We start from the raw sequence: 16,877 nt of genomic DNA on the forward strand, positions 1-16,877 counted from the left end.
ATTCACATCGTACTTCTTCGCTAGGTTGGGAAGCAGTGGGAATTTTGTTGAGGATCTTATTGAACCGTAAATTGAAATCTTTGATGGGTTCTCTAGTCTCAGCTTTAAGATTGGATAGGTCATTGATTAACGTTTCCGTTGATCTGTCATCACCAAACTTGGTAAGGAATTGACTTTGGAAAATGTCCCAACTTGTGATAGACCTGGAGGGTAATGAAAAGTACCATGACCCGGCTGTTCCTTGCATTGTATAGGGAAAAAGCCGAACAACAGCATCTTCGTTAGTAACTCCGTTGAGATTGACAAAAAGCATGAAATTGTTTATGTGTTCTTCTGCTAGCATGCCTACTTCTGGATTGAATTTGGGTAGCCATTTCTCAGGATGGGCCGGTATTTGACTCAAGGGTGGAGGCATTAAAACTGCCCCAGGATTGTTCCATGGAGACTGGGCCATCGTTGAGTTGCTAGTGAATGAAAGTGTAGAAGATGATCCCTGTGGCTGGGAAGATGAGGACACTATGATCGTAGATGGTTGAAGAGGGGTTGTGGGAGTTCCAGTAAGCGGATGGATGATGGTTTGGAATGAAGATGTGGGTGGCTGACTTCGCGGTGAGGGAGTTGAAATGGACGATGTAGATGAAAGAGTCTCACTGTCAGACTCTTGTGGTGTTTTCCTCGCTCTTTTCCTGGTGGGGAGAGGCAATTCAGTTGGCTGGATGCCAAATTTTTCACTCTTTAATCTGGTCAGGGGATGAGCAGGATTGTACTGCGAAGTCACGCTGCTTTGAGATTTATCAGACCTCTGAGTAGAAATGGAAAATCCCTGGAGTTTGAACTTCAGGGGGTTCAATGGTAGATTGGTCTGAAATATTAGGGTGTGTAGCAGCGATTAGTACTCGAGCGACTTCTGACTCTGGATTTAAACGTACTGGGGAAGTCGGGGGAGTTGATGAGGGCGATTTACTCTCGGAATGGTATTTGGATTTTGATTTAGGTGCCATTCATAGTTCAGGCCCTCCTTCTAGCGCCAAATATGTTGGAGCCCCGAAAATCGGGTCGACAACAAGGGGGATACCCACCCGGTCTGGACCTTGGTTGGCAGCTCCTTATCCGTTTGGTATAGCGGGTCCAACTGGGGATAATGGGACCAGTTTCCCAATCTAAAGGTGTGTGTGTGTGTGGAATTGGATGTTGCTAATTTAAGGATACTTAAAGCTGATCTAATTTAAACTTTTAAACTAACTTTATGCTATTGTAATCTAATAAAAAAAAACAGCACATCTAATCTAGGCTAACCCGGGACGTATTTCTTCTATTATGCGATCTAAAAAGATTTCATACAATAACTGGTAATAAAGATCATTCATCTATCATAAGAAGGGAAATCAATTGAGATAAACCACTTTGCATAAAAAGTTAGGCAAAACAGTGGTGAATAGCATATCGCATAATAAGTTATTCATATATCAGACATAAATAAATGGCTCCACCGTACAAAAGTGCCAAAAGGTAACTCACACATTCATGCAATAACATATAAACAACTACAAACTTTATATCACTTTAAGAATATAAGCAGAAATGGTCAAGAGATAAAAGTACCATTTATGACTGGTTCTACTCATAAGCTTCAAGCGACAATGATTTATCTCTCCTTGCTCTAACATCTACTAAGAGTACAGAAGTGCAACATCAGTAGCAGATATCAAATGCAAACATTAATAAACCTTGATCCATCCATTCATCAAAACCCCCTCCGAGGGTGCAAAAGTGCATGTTCTGAGGACAAGTTTTTTGACAAATTTCTGGACCCTTCTCCAAATGCATGAGAAGGGTTTAAATACTGCTAACTAATTAACTTAATTACATAAATTTAGGATACGGTTTAAATGACCGCCCTTCTTCTAAAGCAAAACTATTTCTAAAAACTGAATCTAATTCCTAATTATTTCTGCATTTGCTCCTTAATGTTGCGAGCATTCAACATTCGCCTGGGAAGAGTCGGCTGGTTGCCTTCTGCTTTTGTTTGAGTTACGCAAACAGAAATGGCAAGCGCTGGCACCACTTTTTAGTACACTAGAAGATATTTTTGAGAATCATCTTCTGGTTAGGCGAATTTACTGCGTATATACTTGGCAACATTCCAAATTTCTCTCAAACTGCTTCTGCTTTTGCTATTTCGGTTTCCGGACTTGCGAATGACTAAGCAAGTTAGGGACTTTGCTTTCTGAACAATTTTCTTAGCGATGCGCGATTAGCGCTAGGCGCTAATCGCACATCGAAAATTGCCTCTGTTCTTTGATCTGGGCTTTTCTGCTGCGTTTTCCGCCTTTAGCGCTTTTTCCTTCACAGGGTAGAAGTTTCAGGATTTTTCGTAAACATGCTGCTTTTGTGAGCTTTCTAACCCTGAATGTTGAATCACCTATTGACCTCAGTATCTGTTGAGTGATACTCTGGAATCTGTGGTTCTGTTGCATGCGGCATCTGTTTATGAAGGCATCTCTTCTCTATTCTCCGAGCATTGACGCTTTCCCCTTTTCCTTAGATGTTTCCTACTCATTGCTTCATATTGTTTCCTGTTTTTCATTCCTGCAGTTCACGCAAAGGAAAAGAGTAATGATAATAAATACTGATACGAAAGCTCTAACCTCTATGAATGTATAAAATCATGACACCCATCGTGAACTGACTCTTCGAAAAACACAAAACTGTCCTTCATTAACACTTTGGCGTACGATCATTAATTTCCTTTAAGGTGTGCGCCCAGTTTTGGTTTATAAACAGCTTTTCTTGAACGCTGAGCCGAGGAAATTTGCGATGGGTGATAGCAGCATCGCGTCATCGCATTACCTAGATGTGTCATCGTAAATTTTTCAGATCGGATTATCGCAGATCGTAGATCGCAGATCGCGTTTATCGCAGATTGCAGATCGCGACGAGTCGTTAAATCATTATGTGCTGCTTATGCGATATTGCGATATGCGACGTCACATATCGACCGTCGGAGATTTCTTAAGATTTTCATTTAAGAGTGCTTTTTAATGATGCGATGAATTTCGCATTTTTCGCAGTTTTTTATTATGCTCATAAGGGAATGCGTTATCTTCTCCGTGCGATGCGACATAATTTCAAGGAGTAGAATACAAAAAGTTTTATAATTTTTTTTTATTTATTAAGGGTCCCCCTTTGCTTAGTGTTATTGCTAATACTAAACAAAGAGGGGGGTTGTTGATGGCCACAACAGATTGGTAGGATTCCTTGTTGCCATAATTTTTCTTTCCAACCTAAATGCCTTCTCTAATGAATCAAGTTCCCAAAGGTGAACCTCATGTTGGATATTACCCTTTAAAGTACCTATGAAAACATCAATCCTATGCTCCTCTCGAATATATTTTACCCTTATATTCAATTTTTGGAAGTCCTCAATGTGCTCCACGATTGAACCCTTTAGTTTGAGAGTTATCAATTGGCTAGAAAAGGTGTTTCTTTTTGTATCCTCATAATGTTCTATCATTTATTCCGTAAAAATTTCCCAAGTGAATTTTTTTTTATGATAGCAAAGCCATCGATACCATACAAACTAATTGGGTTCCAAATATAAAGTTTCAATGTGTACCTTTTGTGTTTTTTGCACATTATGGAGATCGAAATATTGCTCCATCTATAGTATCCATGTTACAAGATCCTTGCCATCAAAATTCCTCATATCAATCTTTGGAACATGGTGGGTCTTCAATCCAACATTAGAGTCTATGAAATCATGACTAACATTTCTTTTGTCCTCATCATGAGTTTCCTTTACTACACTTTCGCTATTAGTAAGCATTTCTTGTAGCAACTTTCTGAAATCTGCCTTCAAATCTTCCATGTTGCATTTAAGTTTTGCTTCTATACCATCCATCTTAGGTTCCATTCCATTTTTTAAACCATCCAGATTAGCTTGAGTTACTTTTTGTGAGAGCGAAATTTGTTGCACTTGCTCTTATAATTTTGATAGATCATGTTGCATTTCTTCCTCTTCTTCATGTGTTATAGTAGATATTTCAGGTTGCTTACTAGGTGTTTCCATTTTCTTAATTTGGGTAATCAATGAATGATAATTATTCTTGACAATACCCTTTGAATCACTTCAGACAACTTTCTCAAACAAAACTTATGAAAATTTTATGAAACTTTCTCAAACACTCTTTTTTCCCCTTTGTATGAGCTCGATCTTGAAACAACTCTAACTCTATCATTTTGAATCTCAAATTTCTAAAATTTTGGGGTGTAATAGCCCTCAGTGTCATCTTTCCAACCCCACAAGTATGATCACTATTTGATTCTCCAAGAAAGCGTTATGACCAATCTCCCATGATGACCTAATTATAGACTGGTTCAATAGAGAAAGTTATGATGATTTTCCCAAGGTGACCTATTTGAGATCAAATTCGGGGGTCCGCAAAAACCCTAACTTCCTCAGTTCATATCTCTAAAAATATAGTGATACAAGATCTGAAATTCGATCCTGAGGTTCATCATCATTTCGTCTCAAATGGGTTTTAATTTCAACTTCTGAAGCATCATAGAAATTGTTTTATAGAGAAACTACCACGATGTCCTGTTTGAAGCAGCGAAACCCTAGAATCCAAAGCTCTGATACCAATTGTTATGCAACCAACTCACAAAATAGAAGAAAGAGATAGATAAAAGACTTCAAAAATAGCCTCTTCGAGGGGGAAGCTCCTTTAAGTTACACAAATGAATAATTCTTGGATGATATAAATGACAAGACCTCCTTTCTATATATAGGAGTCTAAGGAGTCACAATATAATCAGAGCCGACATAAAAATAATAATGTAAGAGCACAACAATAACAATAGTGGGCTTCTATTGGGCACAATAATAACAATATGGGGATAACATGGGCAAAACAATAACAATAAGGGGCTACAATGGCAATAATAATAAAGGAATACACTAGTATTATAGGGACCTAACACATAATCTGATTGGTCCAGATAAGGGATATGTGGCCACTTATGTCAGCATGACGTCGCGGTATGGAGGGACACGTGGCAAGTTGTTTTAGTGTTTATGGATGGCCTAATGGGCCATATCTGAGTGACATGTGCCATTGGTAAGAAGATGCCACATCTCAAGTGATGATGTCACATCGATGATCAACAATCAGAGGTTTGCGATGGTTGACACATTGGCCACATTTGGAAATCACTGATTAGAGGGCTACATCATGGGAGCTAGCACATAGTCGCAAAGTGTTTAGGAACCAAGGGCTATGGTTGAACATAAGGGCCAATCAACAATATATGATCGTTGATTTGTGATGGACAACACATTGTCCCAAAGTAGAAATTGCTGATAAGGGGGCTCCGATATATGGTTAGCTCATGGTCTAGAGGAAACTCAAAAAACAAAGGGCACAGTGCGTTAATAAAGGGAGTGTAGCCCCTGCATGGTGTCTAAAGGCTTAAGCACCTTAAGGCTAAGCGACTGGTCATGACCCTCGGTCCTATGGTAGGAAGTGAGCGGTAAGGGCTAAGGAGAAGGAGCTCAGAAATCAGAGGTCGATGATTGAAGGATTGGGGTTGTTGGCATATCAGAAACATTGAAAAATGCCGATAAATAGGGCTCCAACATGTGTTAGCGCTTGGTCATAAAACAAACAATAAACTAAGGGTGCAGAGCTTTAACAAAGGAAAAGGGTCCACAGTAGGAGTCTGAAAAACTTAGCGCCTTAAAGCGAAGCCCCTATTCATAGCACCCAGTCCTATGGTGGAGATACAACAATGAGCTAATAGAAAGGGGCTTGAATATCGAAGATTGATAATCGACAGTTTGCACTGATGCACCACTGAGATGTTATGATGAAAAGCTTTGATACAACAATAAAGATGAGAATTGAAGGCGTATGCATCGACAACTTGTTGTATTGTTAAACACACACCCCCCCCCCCCTCCCTTTATTATATAAATAGTTAGTATTGTATTCATAAATAGGGACCCTTCAATTTTTTTTTCAAAAAACTTAGCAAATAAGAGGTTTCCTTTTAAAACCATTCAAAATAAAACCTTAGATAGACTTAAGATATCAAGCCAAGTCACTTTATGACTAAGAATTCTCTCTTTATCGCAAATCGCATGATCCAAAGTAATAAAGGTTAGTCGTGAGTCAGAGTCTATGAAACACGATAAAAGAAACCCCTTAGAAGACCGAAGGTAGAGTTAAACTCTTTATAAACCTTAAAGGCTTAGAATATTCTATAATATAAAGTTCTCATCGCATCGTGGCTTTCACAAAGGTGCAAACATGAAAACCATAAAAAAATGCGAATTGCGATATGGTGCGGCCCCAATGGAATAATAAAAACTATTATAAACTTGAATCAAGTTCGACATATCGTGAATATCTGTTTTAATGGAATAATCATCTGCATAGGGAAAATCACTCAAATAAGTAAAAAGTAGGCCACTCATCGCAAATCGCAAAATACCATAGCAACTTTGAATTGGTCTATTCCCAATAACCCGATCACCGATTTTTGATATTTTGATATTGCGATAAAGACATTTATCGCAATTGCTTGATCGATATCACACTCGAAACACACCAATTTGAAATATCATTTAGAATTTGCTATGCGATATTTGATGAGTCATAAAGGAAATCACATGAAGGCTTTAATGAGCAGTTAATAAGGTTTAACCACATTTACTCTTTTCACAGCTCAAGAAGATTGATATCTTTTTTTACTAGTATTTGAAATAAAAGCTTCATCCTTACGTTCTTTCAGAATTTATTGTGTTATTGTGTTTCCTCTTTCATTTCCGCTCTACATTTCATTCTCTTTTATTCATTTCCCAAATTTCAGTAAATTTCCAAAGAAAACAATGCTCAGGAAAATGGTTAAGAAAGGAAAGAAGACTGCAGAGGCTACTACATGTGAAGATTCAGACATGCTTCCACTCTTCTCTAATACTACATTCAACAAGGATGGTGGGACTACCTCGTGAGAAGCAATGTATAATCTATTGGAGGAAGAAAACCCAAGAGTCGTAGAAACTAAAGCAACAACATATGTCGAGGTCTCATCTGAGGCTTCTTATTTTGAGGTAGCATGTTCTTTCCTACACATAATAGCTGCAAGGCCTAAACTCTTGCCATACACTGATATGGTAAGATGGATCATTGACAATGTGGACATTTTAGATAGAACATTTTGGAATTCCAAGCATGAAGTCATGGGGTAATTTATTCTAGACAATTTACGCTAAATGTATCATCTTCTAGAACCACAAAATCTTTATGATAAATCCTTCATTGAGAACTTTGCAAAAGAAAATGAAGACGCGATGACACTATGCAAAATTGGAGGTTTGGCTCTAGCAAGTTCAAGCGAGAGAAAACTGGTATGTACTCAATTTCACCTCTATTAGCCCCGCATAATTTTGCAGCCACAATGATGTGTAGGCTATTTTGAAAGGCTGACAGTACCAAGTTTTCTATTGAATGGGTTCCCTTGATTGATGTGGCTATTAATGCTATAATTATGAACTGGAGCAATAGTTTGTCATACAATTTGGTTATGTCCATTAGAGAATACATACATAATAGAATTATCTCCTCTCGCGTTATCCCTCATTTTTATATGATTGTGTATGTGATGGATGCAATATGTTTTTGTTCAAATTTTCGAAACATGGGCGGGAAATGGAATCTACAATACTCTACTCCCATCCATGCTTATCATAAAGTTTTGTGGGAATCACAGTTTAATCGCACATTTATAAATATTTTCATGGCGTTATGTTGCCAATTTACCAAATCATTTTTGATAAGAAAGCCCCCATGCTATCAGAGGAAGCTAAAATGGACATCTTGCCAGTGGAAAGATGGTTTGGCAAGGAATTATTTATTTATGTCAGAGTTTTTGGGAGTATTACAGCTCCTCATGTTCTTCCATTTTATGTTCCTGACAAGTTATTGGCAAGAGAGATTGTCTATCAAACAATAGGAGATGTTATTACCAAAACCCTCAAAGAAATGAAGAAATCCATTTGGCCTTCCTTCCCGGTGTAATGTGGTGCTTTTGCATTACATGATTTTGGGCACGGGGAAAAAGAGATACAGAACATCACATCCCTAAATCTAGCTATTGTGCCAGGCAGACAATATGACCCTAATAAGGTCACCAGCAACTTCATTTCTATGGTTAAAATAAGACAAATTACTCATGAAGATGATGAGTTTGATGATCTCTTTGAGCCAGTTGAAACATTTTCACAAGTCTTACCTCTGTCATCAATAAAACTAAGCCCAACTACTTCCACACATATAGGAATAAAAGGCTAACAAAGGTCTCTTTAGACCTATTACAGATTGAATAAATAAGATAAGTCACTCCCAGCATAATCCTGGAGGAAAGTTCCGAGCACAATTCTGAAAGGGAATCTCAAGAGAAGTCGGTTCAAGGTTCAGAACATTCTGAACATCAATCTTAGAATAAGGAAGAAAGCCCCAAGAAAGACCCTGAGAAGGACACTGAGAAAAGTGTTGAATAAATGACTAAAAAGGCCTTGGCTGAGGAACACATGGAGACTGACTCCACATAGGTTTAAACAGAAAAGATCAAAGTCATTGATCTAGATCTCGAATGGGAGAAATTTAACAAAAATCTCCAAGTACAGCAGATAGAGACAATTCTTGAAAGAATGTCTAGATTTCGGACTCCTCAATAGACTCAATGGGTTATAAGCACATAAACAACAATACAAGGGGTTACATCTATTGAAGGTATTAAAATTATCCTGGCCTACCCAACTTTAGATATTATTTTAAAGATTGAGGAAATAGCCCCACTAGATATATTCTACAACCCAACACATAAGGTTGTAGTGAAGAGGCAAAGGAAGAAAAATAATTTGGATGCATCAAGAATATAAACTCTTGAAAATTAATTGATGAAGGTAGTATGGAAAGACACCCCAATCAATCCAACAAAAATCATGACTAAGATATCACAATTTGCAGGCGCCTATGCAACTGCAACAATTGATAAGGAAGTTGAAGTTCGGATTTTACTCAAAGAAAAAGAAGAAAGAGTTTAGTTGTTGGAAAAATAACTTGAACTAGAGAGATAGAGCACCAACAGGCAAGCAGAGATGCAAATGGCACAACTTCAAAAAGATTTTGAACAAATGAGATTACAACATCAGGAAGACATCGCAGAAAAGGATTCACAGATTCATCAGATGCAGACTATAATGGATAAACTCATAGATAACCCTCAAACAAAGGAATTCATTAAAGAAGCACTTGAACTAAACTCTCTGTTGTCACAGCAACAAGAAGTATTCTGCCAAAAAATCTCATTGATCAATCCATATTGTGAAACAAGTGATGCATTAACCAATCAAGTGGTTGATCAGAGATTAGAATATGAAGAGGTCAATAAGAAAATTTTAGAGTTTATTTCTTGGTAGGAATCTGAAGAAGGTAGAAAATTTGATCTATCAAAGATCGAGGAGTCCCACGAGGATATTATATTCACATATTGGGACATACAGTTGAAGCAAGAAAAAAGAGCAGCAACAATAGCAGCTAGTACAACAAACAATATCATTGAAGCTGTGAATGAAAACCTTCATAGTGCCAATCTTATCAAGGAATGCAGACCAAAAGTTCTCATAGACACCAAACAATTATAGAAACAGTGGAAAGAGACCACCAAAATTCAAGTTAAGGAAATCAAAATACTGTCTAAGCTTGACTGGGAAACTTACTGACAGTTTCTGGTGAAACCACATAGTCAATGGATGACTCTGTGTTGTCTAACAAATTCCACTCAAAAGATGGTTCCACCACTCTCTAGTGTTGTATTTATGGAACAATTAAGATATAGAATCGGCTAGCCACCCCAGGTGAAGCCAATGATAGATATCTACGAACTCAAGGATCGAATGGCTAACTAGAACCATTCAAGATGGAAAAGCTCGTCATTATTTTTATTTCTATTTTAGTTTTTATTTTACTTATTCTGAGGAAGGTTGTTTGAAACCTCCTCAACTTTTTATGTAATAATCTATTTTTGATACATAATTTGTATTATTTAAACCTCTCTCATGCATTTAGAGAGAGGTCTAGAATTTTATCAAGAACGCTTTGCAAAGGCTTGCACTACTGTACTTTTGTGACTGTCTTGATGAAATAATTGGAACACGATCTTGGTTTTCTTAAAAATTGAAGCATACTCTACTGAATTTGCACTTTTGTACTCTTAGAGTATATTTAGTTGAAAGGAAGAAAATCAATATTACTGACTTCATGAGTAGAACCTCTCATATATGGTACTTCTATCTTTATGGTTGAGTTTTGTTTATGAATTAGCAACAATATTTTCTTATATTGTCTTATGTATGAAATTTGAGCTATAGTTTGACATTATAGCAATTTTGTAAAATGTTTTAGATGTAATTATTTATTAAGTACATGATCAATTGATATATGCGATGTCGTTTTACAATTATTTTGCCTAATTATTTAGTCAAAATAATTATCATTAACGATTTCATCTCTTATAGCAATTGAATGATCTTTATTACCTGTTTCTCTAAGATATCTTTGTAGATCACATGATTTAAGTTATTCCCCGAGTATATATTAAGATAAGTGTTAAAATAGATAGTTGCATGAGTTCGGTGTTTAATTAGATCATTTCAGTTAAGTCATTTCCCATTATACGTCATTGTAAACCACAATCATCATCCTACCAATTCTTTTTGGGAAACTGGTCCCATTATCCCCAGTCGGAGCCACCATACCAAATAGAAAAGGAGTTGCTTCCAAGGTCTGGACCGGGTGGTTATCCCCCATGTTGTTGCAATGGAATTCCGAGGCTTCAACACACTTGTAGGATTGAATGCGGAGATGTGGAGTTGGTGTCAGGACTGTATGACGACTGTCAGAGATCGTTTGGTTAAGGGAAAGGACCACAATTCTAATGAAAGAGTGTTGAGTTTGCCATAAGGTGAGACAAGCTATTCCTTTTCTCTAACGCACATCTCAGTAAGTTAAGTGAATAGATGAATCAACAAAAAACTCTGAGACAAGGCAACAAGGACAGTGGTATATAGAGGAACCATGCCGAAGTAATATGAAACCATGAATAAGCATGGAGAGCCTTAGTATGCCTTAGAGTTACAAACAGAGAGGGTTTCGCCTAGCTTGAGTAAGCAGGTGGACTGAGAATTAATTCTCAGTGTGGAGAAAACATTTAGGACAGTTAGAGGCCCATTCTCAAGTGAATCCAGTGGAAGAGACCATATCTGATGCAAACAGTAGAATGCAGGGTCATGTCGAGGTACAATGCATAGTGTTGACACAAGACAATGTGGCAACATCGATGACGGAGACAACAAAGGAACAAAAGACAGGAGCTCAATTGAGCATGTGGGGGAATTCAACATAGCTTCCAGTGAGAGCCAAGTGGAAAGAGCCTTGTGTGTGTGCACTGCTATAAAAGGCTAAGTGAGAGCCAATTATGTGTGAAAAAGGCCAATAGTGCCTAAGCAGAAGAAAAGAGACCCCGAGAGCAGCACTCTGTGTGTGAGGCTCAAGTGCTTATGTACTCCGTGTGTAAAGGCAAGGAGTTTCCTGTGTTGTGTGGATTAGGTTGAAAGTGCCTGTGCGCTGTGAGTTGAGGCTGAGGATCCTCTACTATGTGTTTAAGGATGAAGTGCATGTGTTCTTTGTGGAAGGCCGAAGGTGACTGTGAGTCGCTGTGAGTAGAAGGTAGAGGGTTGAGCATGTGTTGTGTGAAGAAAGGCTAAGACCAGACTGTCTGCTGTGGAGAACTGAGTGGCTGAGAGCTGAGTGCATTTTGTTGAAGTGGCAGAGATAGAGATGCATACATGGTGATGAGTGACTGTTGTTGAGAAGATCACAGGACTGCTGAAGAGAGTTGCAGAGAGGTGCAAGGTGAAGCAGAGTGAGAAGAGTTCAAAGCTATTGTCAGGGAGATTTGCTGTCAAATCACACAGGACATCCAATTCCTATTTGAATTTGGGTTGGTGCCTACATACAAGAAGTGTGTGCTTCCATCTCTGGTGGAGCTTAGGAAGGCTTGGGAGTCACTTCCTCTTGCATGTTGGTGCTTGCAAAAAACCAAGGAGTTGCAAGTTGGTGCTTGCAAAAAATCCGTGAGGTTGGTGCCTCACATGCTGCTTCTGGTAAGATGGATAGGTGTCAAGGAAAAGAGGGAGTTGGTGCTTCCCGCTAGTCGGTGCTAGCAAACAATCAAAGGGATTTGGTGCTTCCTGTGAGTGGGTTCTCACAAAATAGATTGGGTTCTCTTAATTTACATCAATAACAACAACAAGCTTTGTGTTCTTTTGCCGAAAGGGTTTCCACATGAAAACCCTTGTGTCTAACTTGTATGATGCTTGTGGTTTGTTTGCTTGTATGTTGAGTTTATGCTACTGCCACATTATATATAGTTGTTGGTTATATGGATGAATGTCAAGTTAAATAAGAAAAGTAAATTGGCATAAAGAAGTAAAAATTAGCCTTAATAATGATTCACCCTCCCTCTTAGTATTATCATTATTTTCCAATAATTTTCTTCAAAATTGGATTACAATACCACTATGTTTCAATTATTAAATTATGAGTTACTAAAAAAAAGTTACTTTTCATCTTATATTTTAATTCACTGTAAATGTGAAGTAATGTTTTCCATTTCAAATTCCATGAAAAATATTACTCTTTATTCCTTATATTATACGTAATACTTAGCATTGAGGGTTTAACATACACATTTACAAAGTTCAACCCAACCCATGTGTCGTTGCACTAAAAATCACATCCATCATTCATTGATAGTGGAGGGAAAAATAAATCAGCCTAGTCACATTACATAAATGGGTAGGTCACGAGGAGGATGCAGGTCATGTCACTGCAAAAATTCAAACAATTCATATAAAACCCATTTTCCTTTCCCAACAAAAGTATATTACAAAAATATATATTAAAAAAGAACTTAGAAATCAATTTCTCATCTAACGGTAGCTGTGGCATAAAAAATCAGGACTTTTTGTGATCTCGATTGCTCGAAACTTTCATTTTGATTATATCTCGCCCCGAAAAGACATGTTTATAGCCAACCTGAGACTTAGTAGGGACACTCTTGGTACTGAAAATCTGTTCATAATTCAATGAATCTAACTGCATGCTATATTGTATGGTAGTTCAGGCTAGTTTGTACCGCCGTCCATTGCCTGAGGAGAAGAAGTACATGTGAGCGATGATTACTTAACAAGGGGAATAAACTCACGGCCACTAAAATCTATGATAAATACAATAAAATATATTTTAAAAATAATTTATGTTGTTTTCCTAAAGTTTACTTTTCAAATAATACTTTCATTTTTAGTCAACCTACAACTAATTCCAAGTCAACGCAATTATTGATTGTGTTTATCCACTGTCACGGTAGGGATAATAATGAGGGAAAATGACTATGAGGGAAGAAATTCAGCTTATTAAAAAACTCATGGAAAAAGAATCCATTACAAAATCCCTACCCAATATTAAATTTCAATTGTTTTACCTAGTCTGTACTATACTAACATTAAATCACATCATTATATAAAATTAAATTATTATTTCTTCTTCCATGTGATAACGATGGCCTCACTATCCCTACCTACTTTATTATTACATTCAAACTACATTTACATCGTTTATTAGGTACAGTCCTACCCACTTTATTGTAAACTTGAATTACTTTGACGAAAATGAACAGAATCCAACTATTCAAATCAACTGTTTACTTATGGAGAAAAGTGTTGTCACCAAAATGAACTAAAACTCAATTGAATCAAAACACCCCGATTAAACAATCGTTCAAATATTATTCATGATCATAACTGCAGACAAAACACAACCAACACATCACACTGCTGCACCACCCAATTTATTGAAATAGGCAATGGTCACTCTTTTAAGTAATGTTAAAATCACAATGGTGAGGTTCAGGTGTTGCTGATGTCAAGTTTGGCAAACTCTGCAAGGTGTCGTTTCCCTTTGAGTGGCTTTGAGAGGTGATAGAGAATGTAATCTTTGTGAATGAACTGCCTGTACAAGCATGGGTGGTGTTCATCCACTAGCTTTGCTGATGGAGCCACCTCTGCATCCACACTTGCATTGTAGAAATTAGCGATAGAAAGTCTCGCTCTCTCCTTGTTTGTTACTGCCCGATGTTCTATGCTTTTGTACTTCCCATTTGTCATCACCTTAGGAAAGAAGAACGGACAATCAGTTAATAACAGCCATTAAATTATATTACAAATGTCTCGAATGGCTTCAAAAAAATATTACTAAATCGAAGTGAAAAATTAAATGACTCGAAATTGTGTTAAAACTAATGTATTTCAAATGGAATCCAGTATAGATATCCAAAGTCATCCACCAATAACAATTCAAATGAAAATTGAGTCATATTATAAGATGTGAGCTAATTTTAAATTTTGTAAATTGTATTATATATTTTATAATATTTTGAAAATTTGACTATGTGTATCACCTTTACCCAACATTCTAAAATATATGCATCAAAATGTTAGAAATATTCAAAAATCTGCAATAAGGATGGCTCAGGATGCCTTATCACAAGCAGCAATGAAATCAACAATGAAAAAACAATTAACAATAACACAAATACCAATCATACGATCAGTGAAAGAATGTACTGTCTATTGGAAACCAGCCCCCAAACATGAAAGCCCAAGGAACTATCCTCAAGGTAGTAGATTCCTAATAAATGAATATTCAAAGCATAATGCAGCCATGTGACATGATTACCTCCATCAAGTCTCCAATGTTTATAACAAAGGCATAAGGAATGGGCTCCACAGGAATCCATTGATTGTTCTTCCGGACATGCAAGCCTACTGTTTCGTCATCCTGGAGAAGCAATGTTACTCCCCCTCCATCTGCGTGAGGACTCAATCCGAGAACAAGGTCTGGTCTAGGGCAAGCAGGGTAGAAGTTCATGCGCATCAAATTCATGGGCTCTGAGCCAAACACATTCTTGAAAGAATCAGCATCTTCCAGATGCAGGTTTTCAGCGAACAGACTCAACACCTCTTGAGCGACTCTTTCTACCTCAAGTGCATACCTCTCAACCGTATCCCTGCAATTAATCAATTAATGTTGTGAACAATACCCACTTTCATCAATCCAATATTACAATACAAAACAGTCCTAATTTTGGTTACCTGAAATTTGTGGGAACAGTTGGCCAGAGGGCGAGATTTTTAATCTGGTTGGGCTTGAGTGACAAAGCAAGCAAGTCACCCCAGTCCAACGTTTGATCCTCAGATGTCACGAACAGCTGACCATAGCCCTGAGGATCTCCCCCTTGCGGAGCGGATTTCTGCTTTTCTTCTAAAGGAAGGTTGAAGAAATTCTTAGCTACAGCCTTTATCTCATCTATTAAAGAATGAGGTATCCCATGGTTGACGATCTGCGAAAAATAATGCACTAGCATCAATCTACTGATTTTCACAAACCTAATGCCTTAGCAATTAGGTTTGTGACCCAATTGATTTTTTTTCAAATAATCAGCAGAGATCCAATTGATTTTTTACAAATTTAATGCTCTAGCACTCATAAATTACATCAGAGATCCATTTTAACAAATTAGCTATGCATAACCAACTTCTTATTTGGTTAGGAGGAACAAAAACCTGCTTCTTTCCTTCTCCGTGTTTTTCAAATCAGAAGAGTTAAAATTATTTGTTTATGTATCTATATGGTTATATTGTTGTGATAAATATTGATGGGCATATGACTAATTTAAACTCAAATTAGAATTAAAGATCTAAATGGATTTATGAAGTATGCCCTGTACAATACTGAAACACATATATTAAATTCTCTGAATGTATCAACAAATAACAGGATATCCCTTACCCAGAATATAAAACACATCGTTGTACGAGAAAGTTACCCACCTGGAAGAAACCCCATTCTTGGCAGGCATTGGAAAGCCTCTCCATTTCTTGCTTTCGCTGATCATCTTGTCCCTGCAAGGTGATCAGCTTCTTCATGTCAATAACTGGAATTGAGAATTCAGAAGAAGCAAGTAATGAGACCGTGGGCCTCTCTTCCTGGGGTCTGATGTAACGCCGGAGAACAGATTCAGCATCATCTTGGTCGGCATGATTTTTGACAAGCTCCTGCACACTCTCCACAGGAATCGCTTTGCCCCCGTTTGGAATGACGAAAGGATTTGAATCTCCAGCGGCCATGACTAAAGAAGAAGAACAAAAGGAGTGCAGAAGCCTTGTTATGTCACAGTAACAAGCTATACTTCACATATTACTCCACAGAGAATTTATCATTCTCACTCTAACATAACTTTAATGACAATGGCATATCATTCTCAGTCAACATTCAACATTGCCGATTAATAGGTGTTAGGTACGGGTCAATTTTGAGTGACTCAGACATGTTATCCTAGTGGTTCCTCCGTCTGTCGTTGATTGTAGGGAGTATAGTTGTGGCTTGCGTTCTCAGATCTAAATAATCTCCATTCAAACCAATTATGAGTTGAAAACAGCAATATGTACATTAAAACAACCTTCTGTCAAACCAATCTTGAATTGAAAAGCAACGGAAATATGGACATTACCAACCACCATTCAAAGCAAATTTGATTTGAAAAAGCAATAGCAATACGGAGATTAAAATAACCTCCATTCAAAGCAAATTTGATTTGAAAAAGCAATAGCAATATGGAGATTAAAATAACCTCCATTCAAACCTGGTCTGCTTTGAAAAGGTACAGCAATATGGACATCGGTCTCAAAAGTC

The 16,877-nt window shown here is 37.4% G+C and overlaps 1 protein-coding gene across 1 annotated transcript; it reads right to left on the reverse strand.

Moving 5' to 3' along the window:
• Positions 1-13,858: 13,858 nt before the first annotated feature.
• Positions 13,859-16,518, reverse strand: LOC149199651 (protein LATERAL BRANCHING OXIDOREDUCTASE 1-like). Its single transcript, XM_089402522.1, has 4 exons — positions 16,016-16,518; positions 15,278-15,525; positions 14,862-15,192; positions 13,859-14,293 (listed from the first exon to the last, which is right to left on the reverse strand). The coding sequence occupies exons 1-4, from the start codon at positions 16,310-16,312 to the stop codon at positions 14,033-14,035; spliced, it is 1,137 nt and encodes a 378-aa protein (XP_089258648.1). The 5' UTR covers positions 16,313-16,518; the 3' UTR covers positions 13,859-14,032.
• Positions 16,519-16,877: the final 359 nt, after the last annotated feature.

This window comes from Pinus tabuliformis, chromosome 2_1 (genome assembly GCF_031772625.1).
Source record: "Pinus tabuliformis cultivar Carrire ecotype Pingquan chromosome 2_1, CPIR1, whole genome shotgun sequence".
Classification (NCBI taxonomy): Eukaryota; Viridiplantae; Streptophyta; class Pinopsida; order Pinales; family Pinaceae; genus Pinus; species Pinus tabuliformis.